An 18,658-nucleotide genomic window follows, 5' to 3' on the forward strand; every position below is an offset into this window, starting at 1 on the left:
GGCAACAATTCTCCGCACTATATTTGTAGCAGTTTTAGGCAAGGAGACAATTCGCAATGCCGCTCAGCTACTTTAGTAGCATTCTCCAAGAGCGCGACGAATCGCTAACCTCGTATCTGACGAGGTTCCAGAACGAGCAGGCAAAAGTCGCTGATGCCCTCAAAGAATCCATTCGGACTCTTTTGATCACAGGGATCAGGCCTAACTCGGAGCTGTGGAAGGAGCTCTAGAGCGAAGGCCATGTGAATCTGACCAAATTCTACCAGATGGCCGCAAAATACTAACAAGTAAAAAGCTCGTTAGCAGCATTAGTCGGAACCTCAATACAAGGGGTGTCAGACAAGAGACAAGATCACCCTCGGATAAGCGTGGGGGCCAAGACTGAAGTGACAGGGATCGTAACAGGTTCCCAAAGAAACCGAGAATGGATAATCGCGAAGACAAGCAGCCTTTCCTACGATATGTAGAGTATACCCCCTTTACTCAAGACATCGTCCACATCTTTGAGGTATCCCGAGAGGCAAAGAGGTTGCTCGCTCCGGAAAGAATGAGGGGGGGCTCCAGGGAGAAGAGATCGGCAAAAATATTGCCAGTATCATAAGGATGTGGGGCACAATACGAATAACTGTCGGGCTTTGAAGGACGCCATCGAGGACCTGATAAGAAGAGGTCATTTGAAAGAGTTTGTTAAGATAGAACCACCTCGAGAGAATCCTAGTTAGCAAAGTAACCCGGTCCCAAGCCAGACATAGACCCTGGGTCAGCAAGCTCCGCTAAACCCCAATGAGGTATTTATGAACATAATCTACAGAGGACCAAATATAGCGGAAGCTCGAGGTGAGCCCGCGAGCAATATGCTCGGGAGGCCAGAACAGACTTGGTCTCCCAAATAATGAGTTGCGAATAGAAGCCGCCCAAGCAGCCTAAACAAGAAGGTGAGGTTGTGGAGTTCACAGTCGATGAGTGCGAAACATCCCCTCGTCACAATCATGACGCGATTGTAATCGTAGCAAGGATTGACAATGCGAGAGTATTAAGGGTTGTGGTCGACAATGGGAGGTTAGCGAATATTATTTTCTTGGGAGCCTTCCGAGGAATGTGATTCACAGAAAGGAATCTACGAGCGTGCCCTTCGTCGCTCTATAGGTTCATCGGGGATAGCCTAGTTCCCAAAGGTACTATCGACCTCCTCGTAACTTTAGGGGTCAAACCAAAGGTCAAAATTGTGATGGTCGAATTCCTGGTGGTGGATTGCCCGACCACATATAACGTTATCCTTGGAAGGCCAATCTTGGATGATTTGAGCGCAGTCACATCAGTGCGCTGTCAAGTAATGAGGTTTTCGACTCCCGGGGGAGTCGCAATGTAAGTAATTGATCTACCATACACAATGGAAAACAAAAATTCAATCGGTAAATCAATTACCTTTCTTTGCCTAGATCCGAGTATAGATTATACTGATTACATGTTTATAAACAAAAATATGTATAAAGTAAATCCATTCAAGGATTAAAATACTTACGTACGTTTGGAGGCTCCTCTGAATATCTCTGACTTCGGACATGAACACTGTTCACCGACTACTATTCACAGTTACTGTTATCAGCAACTGTTTACGGTTACTGTTCACCGTCTACTGTTCTCAATTACCGCTACTAGCAACTGTTCACCATCTACTGTTAACGTGATTTTTTGCCACTCGATCCAAATTAGGATCACACTCACGGAAGTCTACACGAAGATAATCCGAAGAACCCTTGATTATTTTGCTAGAACAATCAAGGGATTCAAGAATAAAGAAAGAAGAACAAGAAAAAGTTTTCTTCTTGAGAGAGAAATATAGGGAGGCTAGGGTTTTAATTGAATGAATAATTCTCCTTTATTTTAATTTTAAGTTGCACTTATATAGTACAACAATTAAAACCCCATTCCACTTAGGAATAGCCATGGACTCCAACCCTAGTTCACTCTTGCAACCAAACACACCTTTTATAGTATTTTAGTTAATTAATTATTATTATAATTAAAATTAATTAATATATAATAATATATTAATATTTAATTAATAATAATAATTCATTTAAATATATACAGAGATATATTTAAATATAATCTCACTAATTTAATTTTAATATTAAAATTAAATACAGGCAATAACCTCAGCAAATTTAATTGCACTGTGAAATTACCAAAATACTCTTTCGTCCCAAAAGACGAAAATACCCTTCTCACAAACTGATTCTTAAATTATCTTCTAAGTATGTGATCCATAGGCTCCTCATCATATTGGTAGTGTGTAGTATCGCAATTAGCACCAATTAATTGTCTCACTACACACAGACTAAGATTGGCCCCTAGCAAGGCATCATGGCCACCCGATAGATTCGGATTTAGCAAAACTGTAGCCTGTCAATGATATGGTTACCGTGCAATCAAATCCTTTCATCAACTGTTATCTCATCGAGACTGAGATACATAAATAGTGTCAACCTCAGATATCCTCGACATGTTTGTATTCAGTTACTGGACCAATGACAGGAATATTAAATTGGATTGAGCATCAACTCAATCCCACTGTGGCCATATATTTAGTGTTATTGCCATTTACTGACTTACCCAATGAGATAACTTCTCCCGTACCCAGGAGTGATAATCCTTTGTCGATCCACTATAGTCTCGATACACTTCTCAATGTAGCCAATCACTACCGTATTGATAGCTCTTGATAGAACTACATTGGGGTAGTGTCAAACAACACCAATTGGTGCACAAGGCACTCCGGTGATCTCAGATCTAAGGATCACATGCACCACCATCTGTTAGAGGATTTATTCCATAGACACTGGGTTTACCATCCATATGGAATCCTCTGGTGGGTCTGTCCAGTGAACTTGCCTCTAGCAAGCACCCATGCGTTGCACCAGGTTGTTGGCAAACAACCTTGACAAGTGAGACCAGTCACTGCCTTTCGACAGGGTTATTCAACACTATGATAGCCTTACTGTATTATCTGTGTCCTTGGTCAGAATAATACGGGGGCTACGGACGTTTCTAGAATGGCCACCATATGTGATTATAGAGTTCTCACTATCAAGATTTGAAACACTTGATACCCTCGTCACGGTTCTACCATTCTAAAGACATATATCATTACATACACGATATAGAAGAATATGTCTTTTATTGATAAATAAACATTTATTACAGAGTAAATGTTACAATAATTGATTGGCTCTAGGGCACCTACTTTAAGACGCAACAGTCAGGAGCTACTCTAAAGAGTCACGAGAATGTTATAATCAGGCCATAAACACCGCACAGAAATGGCCACATCCAAAGACCATGATCATCGCAAAATCCAAGCCAAACCTCGGACCACTAGAAGACTCCATTGATCCTCGCAGTCATAAAGAAAAGTCCGTAGTGGGACCGACCGAGAAGTTGATAGGAGTAAGTGTTAGCAAGGAAGATTTGACTCGCATACTGAAGATCGGTGCTAGCCGATAAACTAGTTGATTTCCTGAAGAAGAACCTCGACGTATTCACGTGGGTGCACGCTGATATGAGCGGGATCAACCCTGAAGTGATATGCCACAGGTTAAACCTCGACTCAGAGGCTCGGCCTATAAGACATAAAAGAAGGGCCATAGAGGCAGAGCGCTCTCAAGCGCTCAAAGATGAAGTCGACAAGCTCCTAGAAATCAACTTCATTAGGGAAGTTAAGTACCCAAACTGGCTCGCCAACCCAATCCTAGTCAAGAAGCTGAATGGCAAGTGGCGGACTTGCGTTGACTTCACAAATCTAAACAAAGCCTATCCAAAAGATAGTTTCCCACTACCCCGGATCGATCAGCTTGTAGATGCGACGGTGGGAAACGCACTACTTAGCTTTATGGACGTGTACTCAGGATACAACCAGATCCCGATGTACCAGTCCGACGAAGAGCATACTTCTTTTATTATTGACCGTGAGCTTTATTGTTACAGGGTTATACCATTCAGCCTCAAGAACGCTAGCGTGACCTACTAGCACTTGGTGAACAAAATGTTTGCCAATCAAATCAGCCACTCCATGGAAGTGTACATCGACGATATGCTCGTCAAATCAAAGGTCACGGAAAGTCATATTGAGCACCTCCAGGAAATGTTCGACATCCTTAGAAAGTATCAGATGAAGCTCAATCCATTGAGTGTGCTTTCGAAGTGAGCTCCGAAAAATTCCTAGGCTTCCTTGTTAACCAACAAGGCATATAAGCTAACCCGGAGAAGATTTAGGTTTTGCTCGACATGAAAAGCCCGACTAGCATTAAACAGGTAAAAAATCTAACTGGACATGTGGCCGCGCTCAACAGATTCGTTTCCTAAGCCACAGACATGTGTTTACTTTTTTTGAAACCTTAAAGGGTAAGAAAGGTTTCAAGTGGACCAAGGAGTGTGAGAAAGCCTTCAAAACCCATCAGGGCGAGCCGCTACTATTATATCTATCCGTATCCAAATCCGTCGTCAACGCGGTGTTGGTACGCGAAGAGGAAGGAATACAATGGCCCGTGTACTATGTGAGCAAGAAGTTACTCGATGTAGAGACAAGATACTCAGAGATGGAAAAGCTTGCCTATGCCCTCGTAGTTACTGCAAGGAAATTGAGACCCTACTTCCAAGCATACTCCATCCATGTGCTGACAAATTTCCCTTTAAAGAAAATAATGCAGGAGCCTGAGGTATCAGGTAGATTGATCAAGTGGATAATAGAGATGAGCCAGCATGACATTAAGTAAGTCCCAAGGACATCGATCAAAGGCCAAACAGTGGCAGATTTTATATCTGAGTTCTCTTATCAGCCAAACGCCGAGCCAAGCCTGCCAGAAATAGATATGTCGGAAGAGATCAAGCAACAGACACCTAAGAGTGACAACTTATGGCTGTGGACTCTGTATATAGATGGCTCCTCGAATGAGAAGGGAGCAAGAGCAGGCATCTTGCTCGAAAGTCCAAAGGGAAATCCAATCAGGGCCGTAGTAAGGTTCAATTTCGATGCCTCCAATAACGAAGTTGAATATGAGGCATTGCTAGCAGGTCTTCGTCTCGCTAGAGAAATGGGGGCAGAGTCCATCAAGGTCTACAATGACTCGCAGCTCGTCATCCATTAGGTTACCAGGGAGTACCAAACAAAAGAAGACAGGATGGCATCTTACCTCCACCAGCAAGTGGAGACCAAGCTCGGTCAGTTTAGATCCTTCACTATCCACCAGATCCCAAGGGAGAGAAACTCGTAGGTAGATGCATTAGCTCACTTGGCTTCTGCTATGAACAATGAGAAGACCGATTCAATCCCGGTCAAATTCCTCCCAAAATCAAGTATCTCTGCTTCACAAAATCCGGTGTTAGCCACAGGTCAAAGGTATAGCTGGATGGATGCCCTCATCGCGTACTAGAAGGATGGCACATTGCCAAAGGACAGAACCGAAACTAGAACACTCTGCACAAAAGTAGCACGGTACACGCTTGTCAATGATAAATTGTACAAGACATGCTTTAACGTACCACTGCTGCGATGTGTTGACCACGAAGATGCAAATTATGTCCTAAGGGAGATACATGTGGGCATTTGCAAAAACCACGCAGGAGGCAGATCTCTAGCTTACAAAGTGCTCTGCCAGGCATACTATTGGCCGACGATTTATAATGATGCAGCAGACTATGTCCACAGATGTGACAGATGTCAGAGATTTGCAGACATTCCGTGAGCTCCCCCGCAAGAATTGACCACTCTGACAAGCCTTTGGCCATTTGTGATCTAGGGAATTGACCTTATTAGCCCCTTGTCTTAGGGAAAAGGAGGCGTCAAATTTGTTGTCATTGCTGTAGACTACTTTACCAAGTGGGTGGAGGCCGAGCCCCTGGCGACGATAACATCGAACAAGCTGAAAGATTTTGTCTACAAAAGCATCATTTGTCGGTTTGGAATCCCCCACACAATAATAACCGACAATGGGAAACAGTTCGATTATGATGACTTCAGGACTTTCTGCGAACGGCTCGACATCAAAAAGAGTTTCATAGCCGTCTACCGACCTTAGGCCAACGGATAAGTTTAAGCTATGAATAAAGTGATCAAACACAGCATAAAGAAAAAGCTCGACGACCTTAAAGGAAGGTGGACCGACAAACTACTAGAAGCCTTATGGTCCTATAGGACGACTGCCGGAGCTCGATAGGCGAGACTCCGTTTTCCTTGTCTTACGGGTGTGAAGCAATGGTCCCAGTTGAAGTGGGAATTAGCTCGTTCTGCGAAGAAATCTTTGAGGAAGAAGCCAACGAAGAGCTGCTTCGACTGAGGTTAGATTTGATCGAAGAATATCGGACTAAATCCCAATTAAGGCTTGCCTTTTATCAGCAACGGGCCAGGCGACACTTTAACACCAAATTTAGAAACAAAGACTTTGAAGTGGGCGACCTGGTTTTGAAAAAGGTCATCCAAAATACCCAAAACTCGAACTTGGGGGCACTGGGACCTAGGTGGGAAGGTCCCTTCGGAATCTCCGAAAAGCTTGCCCTAGGATCTTTCCACCTAGAACGCCTCAACGATGAAGTGATAATGCGAACTTGGAATGCTAAGCACCTGTGAAGGTATTATCAATAAGTAGCTCGGATTCTATTTATTTTTGTCGACTACATTCGTTGTAAGGTTGTTTATGACCAAAACACTTTATTAATGAGAGAGATATTATTTAGTACTTGCTTTGTTTATAATTTACATTTTAGAATTTGTCGACAATTAAGTATCGATCGATAAATCATGACCTACATGATAAAAAAAAAAAAAAAAAGACTCGGAGTCAAGAGTTTTGGAAAGGCATCTTACTTCGAAAAAGCCACGCCAAAATCTAACTCTTTGAGGATAAAATATCTTAAATCGATGAAGTTAAACTTGAGTTTTAAATCAAGGAAAAAACACGTCGAAAGAAATCGGCTCTAATCCGACAACCAAAGAACTCGAAAGGGACAGTAAAGTCTAAAATTGAAGTTTATCATCGCATCAGATTTCCTCATATAATTCGGGGTTGAAAATCCCATGTTGACGAAATTAAACTTGGAAATTTCCGGGAAAAAGCACGTCAGAAAAAAATCGGTCCTAAGCTGGCGACAAAGGCTTGAAGAGGACAACGATTCCAAAATCGATTCCAAACGTTGCATAAAGGTTTTTTTCGCAAAAATCCAAAAAGCTCACAAAGAAGGGAACTACACATGACTTGGAGCAAAATTCGGAAAGTCCGATTGAGACGAATTAAATGACTCTGCATAAACCATTGCTCGAATAAGAGACGTTAAAAAATGTTACTTCATTGACTAAAAGGTTTAATTAATATATATATAAACAAAACAAGAAAAAGACTAAGGGTCTTCAGGCCGATAGGGGAGCAGGGTGTTCGTCTTCAACTTCATGTCTGAGAACCTCGCTCGAACGGAATATGGTATGAGGATCCGGGTCTTCGACCTCCAGCTTGGGACCAACCTCCTCGCCACCTTCTCCGACCTCTTCCTGGCCCTCGCAAGCATTCCCAAAGTTATCCGAGTACACATAGGTCATCCCTTGGGCCTCGACCTTCATCCTTTCGACCTCCTTTTGATAGGCACGTGGGAGGAAGGAAAAGTCAATTGTCGGATGAGCCTCCCACAACCTCTGCACGAGGAAGACCGATGTTTCCTAGGATCGGGTAGTGACGACTTCATCCAGCTCCTCAATCCTAAGCCTGAGTTGCTTGGCCTCAACTTTGACATTTTGCCGACCTATGGTTTCCTGGGTGAGGTCGAGCGAAGCCTGCTAGAACTTGGCGTCCCAGCTCGTTGCTGTTTTTTGGGCCGATGAAAGCTCGGAGTTTAGCTTGTTGTTGGCTCCTTGCTGCGGAGCAAAACTCTGATCGGCCTCAGCTGCCTTGGCTTTAGCCTTGTTCCGAGCAACCTCGCTCGCCTGGAGTTTGTTGAGGAACTCCCTTTCCTTGACCCCAAATGACATGACCCATCCCGAATTTTCTCATCCCGTAGGATCCGGGCGCTCCCACAAGACTTGGATACCCGAGACGTGCCATGTAGAAAAACTGTGAAACCTGTTAAAAGACTTACTTTTCCTGAATAACATCATAGTATTTCCATTTCCAACATCTCAAAAAAAAAAAAAAAAAAAAAAAAAAAACATACACCATCTATTGTTTTACAAAAGAAAAGATTTAGGGAAACTTGTGGTATCAATTTTTTCCACTTATACTACACATTTCAATACATAAACAAAGGAAATACATGATGGGAAACATGAGTTTTTTAAGCGGAAGTCCAAAATACAATACGACATAAATATAAAACCCACATAAAAAGATGTCGATGCATGGCACAACCCTGAGCGGAGACTCATTGCTCGGCACGATCTCCGGGAGGTCCTGGTGAGGGGGGAAAAACATTTAAAAAGGGGGTGAGCTGAAATACTCAGTGAGTGGGGGAAAGGGAAGGTTTATAAAAGTTCCTTAAAAAAAAAATAATGATAACATACAACAATTCTTAAGCAAATCCTGACGACAATATAATTCTATGAATATGCAATGGAAACAACCACCCATTCACGTATGCAAGATGTGATTTATTTCTAACCACCCTGCACTTAGTAAACTGTACTCTGACTTACTTCCTTTAACTGTATCAGGTTCTGAATAAAACCTCAACATTTGTATTAGGAACTCTCACCACAACTAGTACCTTGGGGAAAATCTGTCATACCTGGTGGGTGTCCCACACGTATGCAGAGCGAGGGACGTATCTATCATACCCGACAAGATCTATCATCGCGCGAGCAGAGCCTCTGAAACTGTCATACCTGGCGGACTGCTCAACGCCTAGGCAGAGCACTGATAACTGTCATACCTGGCGGACTGCTCAACGCCTAGGCAGAGCACTGATAACTGTCATACGCATGTGTAGAGCCAAAAATCTGTATTACTGGGGGATGGGTACTTTGTAGGGTGGTTGTAGCACCACAACTATCTCATTTTTCTATCACAAGCCATCATTTTCCATAAAATATATGCCACTTTTCATATAAGGATAAATCATGCCAACATATGAGATTTCATGGAAAATAGGGGGTAAAATGCAAGTTTTTAAAGCATACTTTCAAAACTGACGAAAAACACACCATTTTCCCTTTTTACCGAGAAGATTATTTACCACATCACATGTCTCAATCCATATACAATTCAACCAGTTCTCAACTCCCAACAGTAGCATTTTATTCATATAGCATGAATATATACATATATACCAATAAACAAAAGGGTTAAAAAAATTATAGTAATATCTCATCTTAATATAAATATACCCATTTAACATTTTAACAGCCAAATTACCTTAATTCCCAGCATGTTAAAACACCATTCAATCAATTATCTCAAAGGTATTCCAGCCGAGAGCATGCAATTGGATTTACCTAGCCAACATTTTAAAACAAAGTACAATTCAAGCACCTTTTAAAATATTGCCCAGCCGAATTACATGCAGTTGAAGTACCTGGTCAACATCACATTTTAGTCAATCAAACGAATGCAAACAGATGCAGCTAGCAAGCAAAATAAACTCCATTTTAAACCTCAAATTAAACAACCAAACATTCATCCAGAAGCATGGAGAGGAAAGCAAGTTCAGCAAGCTTCAAATTAGCTCAAAACTCATCAAAAAGCAAAAATGACCAACTATATTTAACATGCAAACATAAATCTGAATTTTTAAAGAAAACTTTCATTTGATCCACTCACAATTCTAGCTCAGCTGCAACTCAAATGGACTGTCAAACACTCTTCTCTTCCGTACCTCACCCAAAAACTCAAGATCAAACACTCACTTTCAAAGCAAAGAAGAAACAATTAAAGAAAAAGCTTCCTAACCCCATGCATGCACTACCCGAACCCAGATTTTGGAGTGATCTGCTTCAAAATTCTCTCCCTAATCTTTGCTGCATTTCACTCTCACTCCTCCTCTCTCACTTTACCTTTCGGTCTCCACTCTTCTTCCTTACTCTCCTTTCTCTTCTTTCTCTCCTTTGCCTCTCTTTTCTTCCTTTCTTCTCTTCTCCTCTCGTTTTTTTTTTTTTTTTTCTACTCTATTCTCGCTTTCTCCCTCTGCTCTTGTCTTCTTCTTCTTAATTTGGGCGAACATCCCATTTCTTTTTCTTTTTAAACAAAAGTCTTTCCCTTTTTTTTTTTCTCTGAAATCTTAAATTTGCCCCCCAATTTCTCTTAATTCCACCTAACCTCGCCACATAAGCTTCTCCTTACAAAAGTGTCCTGATTTTTCCCCCTTGATACATGCAAACCCATCAGAATCTATTTCTTTTGTTTTCACCCCTTAACGCAAGTTTTAAAAAATGACGAAATACCCTTTCTGACAACAATACCATAAAATCAAATAGAAAGAGTTAAATAACTAAATTAAGAAATGGGGTTTTACACCAAAACCCACAATTTCCTCCCTGAGGCGTTCAAGCTCGGCTTGCCTTGCCTTGCCTCCTTCTCTTTCTCCACTACCTCGGCCCTGGCCAAGGTGTCCTCTTTTATCGTCTTCGCGAGCAACCATCTCTTGTGAGTTCCTTCCAAGGTTTGGCCGCATTCTTCATACAGGAGTCAGCTCGCCATGGTAGCTGAAAACGAAAAGGTGAGAAACGAGCACGAAAGAATAATAGAATTCAGAAAAAAGGGAACTATCAGTATCTTAGCTGCGTAGCTATAGGTTAAAGTCAGTATCTAGGAGGAAGCCGAGTCCCTGACAGCCTCGAACGTCCGCAGGGTGACACAATCTTTGGCCACCGCAGCCCCGATACCGATATGGTCGAGGAGTTGGTCGATCAAAGCATCGATCGTGGCCTCGTTCTTGGCGTCTGTCCCCCCATCCTTTGGCTTGGACGGGCCAGGTTTACTTCCCCCTAGAGCGGCTGTCGCACCTATAGAAGCGAGCTTCTTCTTGGTCGTGCTTTTAGATGCGCTCTTCTGAAGGCCGCCAGCATGCGTGGCGACCTCTTTCCCCGAGCCCCCATGAGGCTCGCTCACCTTTTTCTTCCCCGAGCCATCGTGCTACTTGGGTGCTTTACCTTTTATCAAGCCTCCAGTTAGCTCGGGCGTCTTCTACGCTTGCCTATTAGGGGGCTCGGTGACACTTTTCTTGCCAACCGCCTTGGAAGCGGTCGCGGACTTCTTTACGCAGGGGGCCTCCACCAGCTTGCTCCCAGCACGCTTCGTGCCAGTAACATCCGTGGGTTGTTTTGTCACTGAGGCAATCGGTGCTTTCTGGGCAGGCGCTGTTGCTGTCGTTTTCTTTTTAAGGCCCTTGGGTTTTCAGCCCATATGTCTACAAGAAAAAAAAGGGAAAACGCATTAGCGATCAATTTGCATGAGAAATCGAATGTGAGCAAGCAACAACTTGCCTTTCTCCAAGAGCACTAAAAATCTGGCCTCGTCCCTGCAAAAGCTGTAAACCTTTAGGTATGGAAGCGTAAGAAGCTTGTGGATGTTGCGCAAGCTGTTAGGAAGCTCGTTGAAACGCTGTAGCCTTTGCAAGCTCACTGTAGGGTGATAGTTCTACTCAACGTTAACTGCAATGAAAAGAAAGTCGGTTAAATAATGAAACTAAGTTTGAAATTCATCCTCCTATACATGAGCGACCAAGGCCTTACTCACTTTCGAAGCAAAAACGTCGCTCGTCTCGGCTTCGTAGAAGAAGAATTGGGAGTCCTAGTGTGGGACCTTCTTCGAGATGTCAATCAGACCATTGAAACTTACCTTCCTCGCCTTGGAAAGCTAATACATTTGGCCTTGCCCCTTTTTAAGCTTGTACAAGTACACAAACTCCTTGACGGACGACTCGCCTAGCTCAATGATCATGTACGTGATGTATACACCGGTAATGATCAAGTAGAAGTTGGTCGTCAGTTGAAGATGGGCGATGCCGAACCTCTTCAACAATTTTTTGATGAAGGGGTGCGGGGGGATGGATACCCCGCACCTGAGGAGAGTCTCTAAAGTAGCCACCCATCTGACTGGAGGGTTCTTCCAAGAATGTTCCCCCGGGCCATCAGGTTGAGCTGCGGCGCATAGGCCACCCTAATGCGCTCAAGATCCCCGAGGGTGATCGAGGATTGGGGCTCTTTCCGCAGCTTGTGAACTGGAGATGGCAGAGATTGAGTCAGTTGAATAGAAGCACGATCGGACAAGTAAGCAGCATTGGGGTCCGAGCTTCTGGCGACGAACTCTTCAGATATCTCGGGGGACACGTCCCCCAATATTGCCGATCCAACTGGTGAGTCGAACATCTGGTCCATTGTGCAACTACTAGACGAAGACATGGTCAAAGCTCGACTTTGGGTACCTAAAAAAAGAAGCGAACATGTGTTATAGCTCGAACAACACGGCGATCATTCCACATTCGCTCCCATCTCAGGCACCCAACGTAGCTCGCGCAACACAAAAAAGTCACGCGACCTACCTAGGACACCGGTGGCCACCACGGTTAAACTCTTTTTAGCACCCGAGACCATCGGAAACGTACCCCAAAAACCCTACTAAAATCTCAAAACAACCAATGTGGCTACTATAGTGGCCACCCTTTGGCACAAAAGTCAAAAAAGTAAGTAAATAAGGGAAAGAAATCTTACCAGATTAAAGAGGTACATTGAAAACTTGCAAAAAAGTCTACCGCGATGACAAGAGAGCAACGACAAGAGAAAAGCAAGAGGGTGGAAGAATTCTCAGAATAGTTGTTCTGAATATTTGCCACCTTTTATAGTGGTTTTTGCATGGAAGACGAAAGGGCGAAGTTCAATCTCGACTATTGAATCACAATCAATCCTAGCCCTTCATTCGTCGAACGATCTCAGCCCTTGGACATGGTCACGTGTCGACCATCCACAAGGTGAGACGAACCGTCGAAAATGATAACCGTCGTGGCACGACGTTCAACTTTGCTCGTGAACAGCTGTCATCGACCACGCGCAATGAAACTTAACTGACAAAGGTTGCCACATTTAATGCGACACGACCACGTGAAAATTACATGTATACCCTGACCTTTTTGTATTCTGAGTTTTAACAGGTGGCGCAGGTAATAATGTCCAAGTGTGAGGAACGTCGACTGGATGTAAGATTGATCGTGGAAGCCCGATCGAGCATCATCTCAGAGACTCACTACTAAAGCCGAGCTTGGTGTCAGATCGAGCGATAGTCTCCGAAGCCAGGAACGAGCATCGAACACTAGGGGGTAGATGTTGTGTGTGGTTTTTCCACCAAGCTCGGGTCGACGCGAGGATATAGCTCGACCTAGAATGACCTCGGTGACTATGATTGATCGACCCAGCATAGGCTCATCGAGCCATAGCTCGACCCAGCACAAGCTAGTCGCGGAGAACCCAAATGATCATTCAATCAATTCTCAGATAACTTGAGATCCCAAATATTACGAGAACGATCAGATTAACAGCAATCTTTGCTTAATCTTAGTGCCTAATCATGAGAATATCGGAGTTGCAAGCCCAATCAATTGTAATCCCTTTATTTTCTCTTTTTCCTTTATGTAAATCTTGTATATATATCCCCTAAAACAATGATAAGGGGGATACCAAATTCTAGTTTAGCAGTTCTACTGTAAGCTCTCATAGCAAATAAGCAAAACACAGTGGACGTAGGCTGTTAAACTTCGCCGAACCACTTTAAAAGTCCTTCTTGCCACTTATTTTCTAGCATTTTTTTTTTTTTTACTCATAGCTGATTACCCATAATCACGCACACATTCGTTTCGATTTCGACAAGGTCGATCGGATCTTGTTAGTTGGTACAGATTTCTGTATTAACATCATGCTATTACGTCATTTAAAATTAAATTATGATGAAGAGGTGCTCTGCTTCATCTTTTTAATAATTTAGGAGGTCGGCGGCTTGGAGTTGGAGATTGTAAAGATGAGATGACAACAAGCCATGTGAGCACATGTACCACAGTATCAGTGTTATTAATTTGGTACTTTTACTTATTTAGGCATAGCCGTCAACTTGAAGCCATGATCTGAACCATAAGTAATCTCTATTTGCTTATAAAGATTACGTTTATACTACTAACTGCTCTTCTTGTTGGATTAAAGAAAAAGTCACATATTCTATTTGCTTATAAGTAATCTCTAATAATTGCTTCTGTTTGTACTAAATATTGTTCTTTTTTCCCAAACTGTCCGGGAAAGATTAGGCATGATCCGATGATAGAGGGTTGCTACCATGTGCACTAATTCAGCTTTGACTAAGGGAGAACGGCATTTTTCCACCCAAGATTACCCTTCAAGTTTCAAAATGACACTTTTTCACCCTTCATTATGTTATGTTATGTTTTCTATTAATATTTTATTGAAAAAATGAAAATACTTTGAAATATTTAACTTTATAAATTTTTATTATTTTTTAATTAGTTAAAAAGTTAAATATTAAAAAAAAAATAGTTAACCCCATCTAAAAAGTTAGGAGTAATTCTATAGAATTGTTTAAAATTAAATGACCTTAATATTTATTTATTTATAATGTAATCAATATCCCATCACTATTATTTAATAATCTATTAAATTCATAATATAATGTTTTTCATTTTTACTAATTAACATAGAAAATCAATATTCTTAATTAATTAAATAAAAAAAGGAAATAAGATATCTTTACATTTGAACTAACAAATAATCGAGTAAAGACTTTGACTTAACTAAATTTTAATTTATAATAAACTAATTAAGAAATAAACTATTTAAAGATATTTTTTTCTTTTTAATCAAATATTAACAGAAAACACTAACATAACTTGATATAGGGTGTGAAAAATGTCATTTTGAAACATATCAGGTGGAAAAGTGTAGGTTCGCCAAACCTTGGGTGGGACAATGTCGTTCTCCCTTTAATTAATTTAGTTTTGTATTCATGGTCGTTGAGTGTTTTATTGTATAAGTCTAGAAAGTCAAGGTACGTAACGTTATATCAAGTGCTACACGGTGGATCCCCATGCAAGGTATACCATGTGGCAGTCTTCTATTGGAGTATAACTGGGTCAACTACCATCCAAAGTAATTAATGTCCCCTTAAAGAAAACAGTCGGTGCCATAAATCATAAACTAACCAAACCACGATAAGGAAAAAAGGGAGAAGAAGGAAATTAACCCATGGAAAGGAGAAATAGACAGAGTGGACATACGCTTTAGAAGTAGTGTATATATATACAAACATTACCTTAAACGTCTCTCACATTTATACATCCATCCATCCCTCATTGTGAAATATATAGATCACACACAACACAACTTTGTAAACCTCCAAAAGGCAGTAAATTTTGTAAAGCACTTCCAGCCAGCAAGATGTCGACGGTAAGCAACATCTATCCTTGAATCAGTCTATAAGATTAGCTAATAAAATAGGGTTTAATTGAATTGCCTGTTCTACTCAGGTCACAGAGATGAGAGTACACATGGACTGCGCCGGTTGCGAGAGCAAGGTCAGAAGTGCTCTTCAGAAACTAAAAGGTACACATATATATATATATATATCGCCAATCAAACACAATATATATACGCCACACCGACATGCATATTATTCATCTTCATTGAGCTGCGTAAACTCTTTTTTTGAACTAATCATTTTATTTCTCCTCAGGCGTGGAAGACATAGACATAGACATGGCAATGCAAAAAGTGACGGTTACCGGATGGGCTGAGCAGAAGAAGGTTCTGAAAATAGTCCGGAAGACCGGCCGGAGAGCGGAGCTATGGCAGCTACCGCACAATCCAGATAATAACAGTTTATTTAATCAACACGAATGTAATGGTCCAGTGAACCACTATGCCCCCCAGCCTTCTTCTTCATACAACTACTACAAACACGGATATGATAGCCAGAATGCCGCCTATTACAATTACACTGCTCAGTCTTCCGTCTTCTCTCATCAAACAGGCGCATCGTTTAGTGATGAGAACCCCCATGCTTGTTCTATAATGTGATCCATCAACTATTCAAAAAGAGTGATAAGTTATATTGTACCCTTTTCTCTAGTTTCCCCCAAAATTGATCTTGATTGAAGAATTGCTAACCGCTTACAATAATACTATATATCTCCTTTCATCTTGATCGAATCATGAATTCAAAATAATATATGAGTTGCAGAGTCCAGAAGCTGGAATTTTATTGATTCCTTAGCTCACAATATAAATACTAATTAGATGTAGATCTAACATTTTTTTTTTCAAGTTAACTATAAGTTATAAGATGTTGATGCTAGATTTTGACACCAACAATTCGCATGTGTAAAGTGCTAAGTTGACCTAGAAATTGCACGTGAATGAAAAATGCAATGAAGCAAATGGAAGATGATTTTTAAAGTAGTTTGGATGTTTAAAGCGAATCCTACGTCCACTGTTCTTTTATATATATGAGGTTACAAGATGTCGCGTATAACGAACAGTGAGCAGAGGTACAAATGACTAATTATTTAGAGAGAATATCTAATCAGTTTCTTTCTCGCAGGTTATCTATGTTCTGAGAATAAAAGTTACAATCATAATGCTGGTTTTTTTTATTAAAATCTCGAAAATGAGAGGGGGAGCCCTCTATTTATAGTAGAGGGTTTCAGGGTAATAATTACAAATCTGCAAGTGGGCAAGTGTAGTACAATTCCTACTGCACTTCCCATTAGCTGATTACATAGAAAATATCTTCAAATTACGTAGGGCTTTGACATGTGGGCGACTCCTATCCACTCATAGACAAAGCCTGAGTCTGCCAAGTTGATGACAATCATACTCTTTCTGTCTTTGGATGACGTAATAACTCCTAGACGACACAAAACCTTCTTGAACTCTGATTGGTGCTTGCTGATGTAAGCTCGCATCAGCCTTAATTTTTTAGGTATAATATATATATATATATATATATATTGTACATGTGCCAACATTTATAATCCTTGCAAACGAGTTAAGACAATTATTTTTTCTTCACAAGTGAATCGATATAAGATGCACTCTTCTTAATTAGTTGAACCAGTCATTCAATTTGTCTTAATTACTATTGTTTGTAACTTGTGTATATATATACACGTGTACATACATGATTTAACTAATTATCCTTAAACCTAGGTCAATTTTTAATCAGACAACAATACTTTAATATTTTTCTCGTCTCAAGCAAGCCCTTGTATGCCGGGAAAAAAAAGTTCTGAAAATAAAGATAGGGAATGATGATTCCTTCATAAAATCCAAAACATATAATGATTTATGTACCTCGCACATAGAATCCGAGTCAGTGCTCAACAAGGCCAAGAGTAAACGGCTCTTTCCCACCCAAGGTTTGCCTAAATAACACTTTTTCACCTGAAAAATTTTAAAATATTATTTTCTCACTCAAAGTTAATATTCCGTTACTACCCAAAGCCGATGACAAAAATTCTCTTTGTCACTATCATATGAACCTCCAATCTCTTCTCTACAAAACACTTCTCACTTTGGCACCTAGTTTTTCCCAGATTATCGGCCACCGCAAAGGTAAGGTTTCCTGATTTTCAATTGATTTCCAACTGATTTCGATAGAGAATATTCAATTGGTTACCACTATTCGATCCACTGGCCTCTACTTTATAAAATCTCTCTCATCCTGGCTCATGGTAACTCACCCAATGTCGGCTGAGAAAGTAAAGTGTATTTTGCATATTTAATGGAATATAAACTTTGGGTGAAAAAGTGATATTTCAAAACATTTTTTTTTGGAAAATTTGTTGAAGCAAACCTTGGGTGGGAAGAAGTTATTTACTCACACAGCAAATGGCCAATCACCTCACAAGTGGCCCAATTTATCATATCTGAAACCAAATCTTTTTCAAGCCACCTCATAATATTACCATTGACTAGTCGCTGCTCACTCACGTCACTAACACTTTGTGTCCAGCCTAGGGGTGCATACGAGCCGAGCCGAGCCGAGTAGTAGCTGGCTCGAGCTTGGCTCGAATGTATTAGGAGCAGGCTCGAGCTCGGCTCATTTAAAAAATAAACGGCTCGAGCTTGGCTCGGCTCGGCTCGGCTATTTACAAGGATTTAACAAAACGACGTCGTTTTGAACCCTTTTTCTTCTTCTTCTTCTTCTTCCACCGCCTCTCCAACTAACTTCTCAGTCGAATCTGCTGAGACCAAAGTCCAACTCCTCATCTCCACCCAGTCATAATCTTCAGTCGATCTATGTCATAAGAAAACTACTCACCACCATCTGAGTCTACCCCACCGTTATCGAACTCGTCAGATCTCAGCTTTACCTCCGACCTCCTCTTCTGCGACACCTGCGTCAGTGGCCTTGACTTACGAGCTGAAACCTTACCGATCGATCTCACGAGCTCTCCTACTCGAATGACGAAATGAGTTCTTCGAACAGCTTGTAAACAGTTCGAATCGAGCTCGAAAAGCTCGATATTTTTCACAAGCTTGAAATTGAGCTCGAACTCGTGAAATACTTGTTCTCCGATGAATCAAGTCTGAGCTCGTCACTTGTCGAATCCAAGTAGCTCACGAGCTATTCGATTTGATTGCACCCCTAGTCTGGCCCATTACCCAATCCCCAAATCAAACAAAATG

The 18,658-nt window shown here is 41.3% G+C and overlaps 1 protein-coding gene across 1 annotated transcript; it reads left to right on the forward strand.

Annotated features, from left to right (window-relative positions):
* The first annotated feature begins 15,323 nt into the window (after positions 1–15,323).
* Positions 15,324–16,167, forward strand: LOC116143095 (heavy metal-associated isoprenylated plant protein 28-like). Its single transcript, XM_031428503.1, has 3 exons — positions 15,324–15,415; positions 15,496–15,571; positions 15,702–16,167. Exons 1-3 carry the CDS (start codon positions 15,407–15,409, stop codon positions 16,043–16,045), a joined length of 429 nt encoding a protein of 142 aa, XP_031284363.1. The 5' UTR covers positions 15,324–15,406; the 3' UTR covers positions 16,046–16,167.
* Positions 16,168–18,658: the final 2,491 nt, after the last annotated feature.

The sequence above is a fragment of the Pistacia vera genome, unplaced genomic scaffold, assembly GCF_008641045.1.
Source record: "Pistacia vera cultivar Batoury unplaced genomic scaffold, PisVer_v2 Contig426, whole genome shotgun sequence".
Taxonomy (NCBI): domain Eukaryota; kingdom Viridiplantae; phylum Streptophyta; class Magnoliopsida; order Sapindales; family Anacardiaceae; genus Pistacia; species Pistacia vera.

What these genes read in the sequence shown, in the direction of transcription:
- LOC116143095 (XM_031428503.1), top strand. An exon ending in TGCTCTTCAGAAACTAAAAG is followed by an intron (nt 15,572 to 15,701) that starts GTACACATATAT and finishes ATTTCTCCTCAG; the next exon opens with GCGTGGAAGACATAGACATA.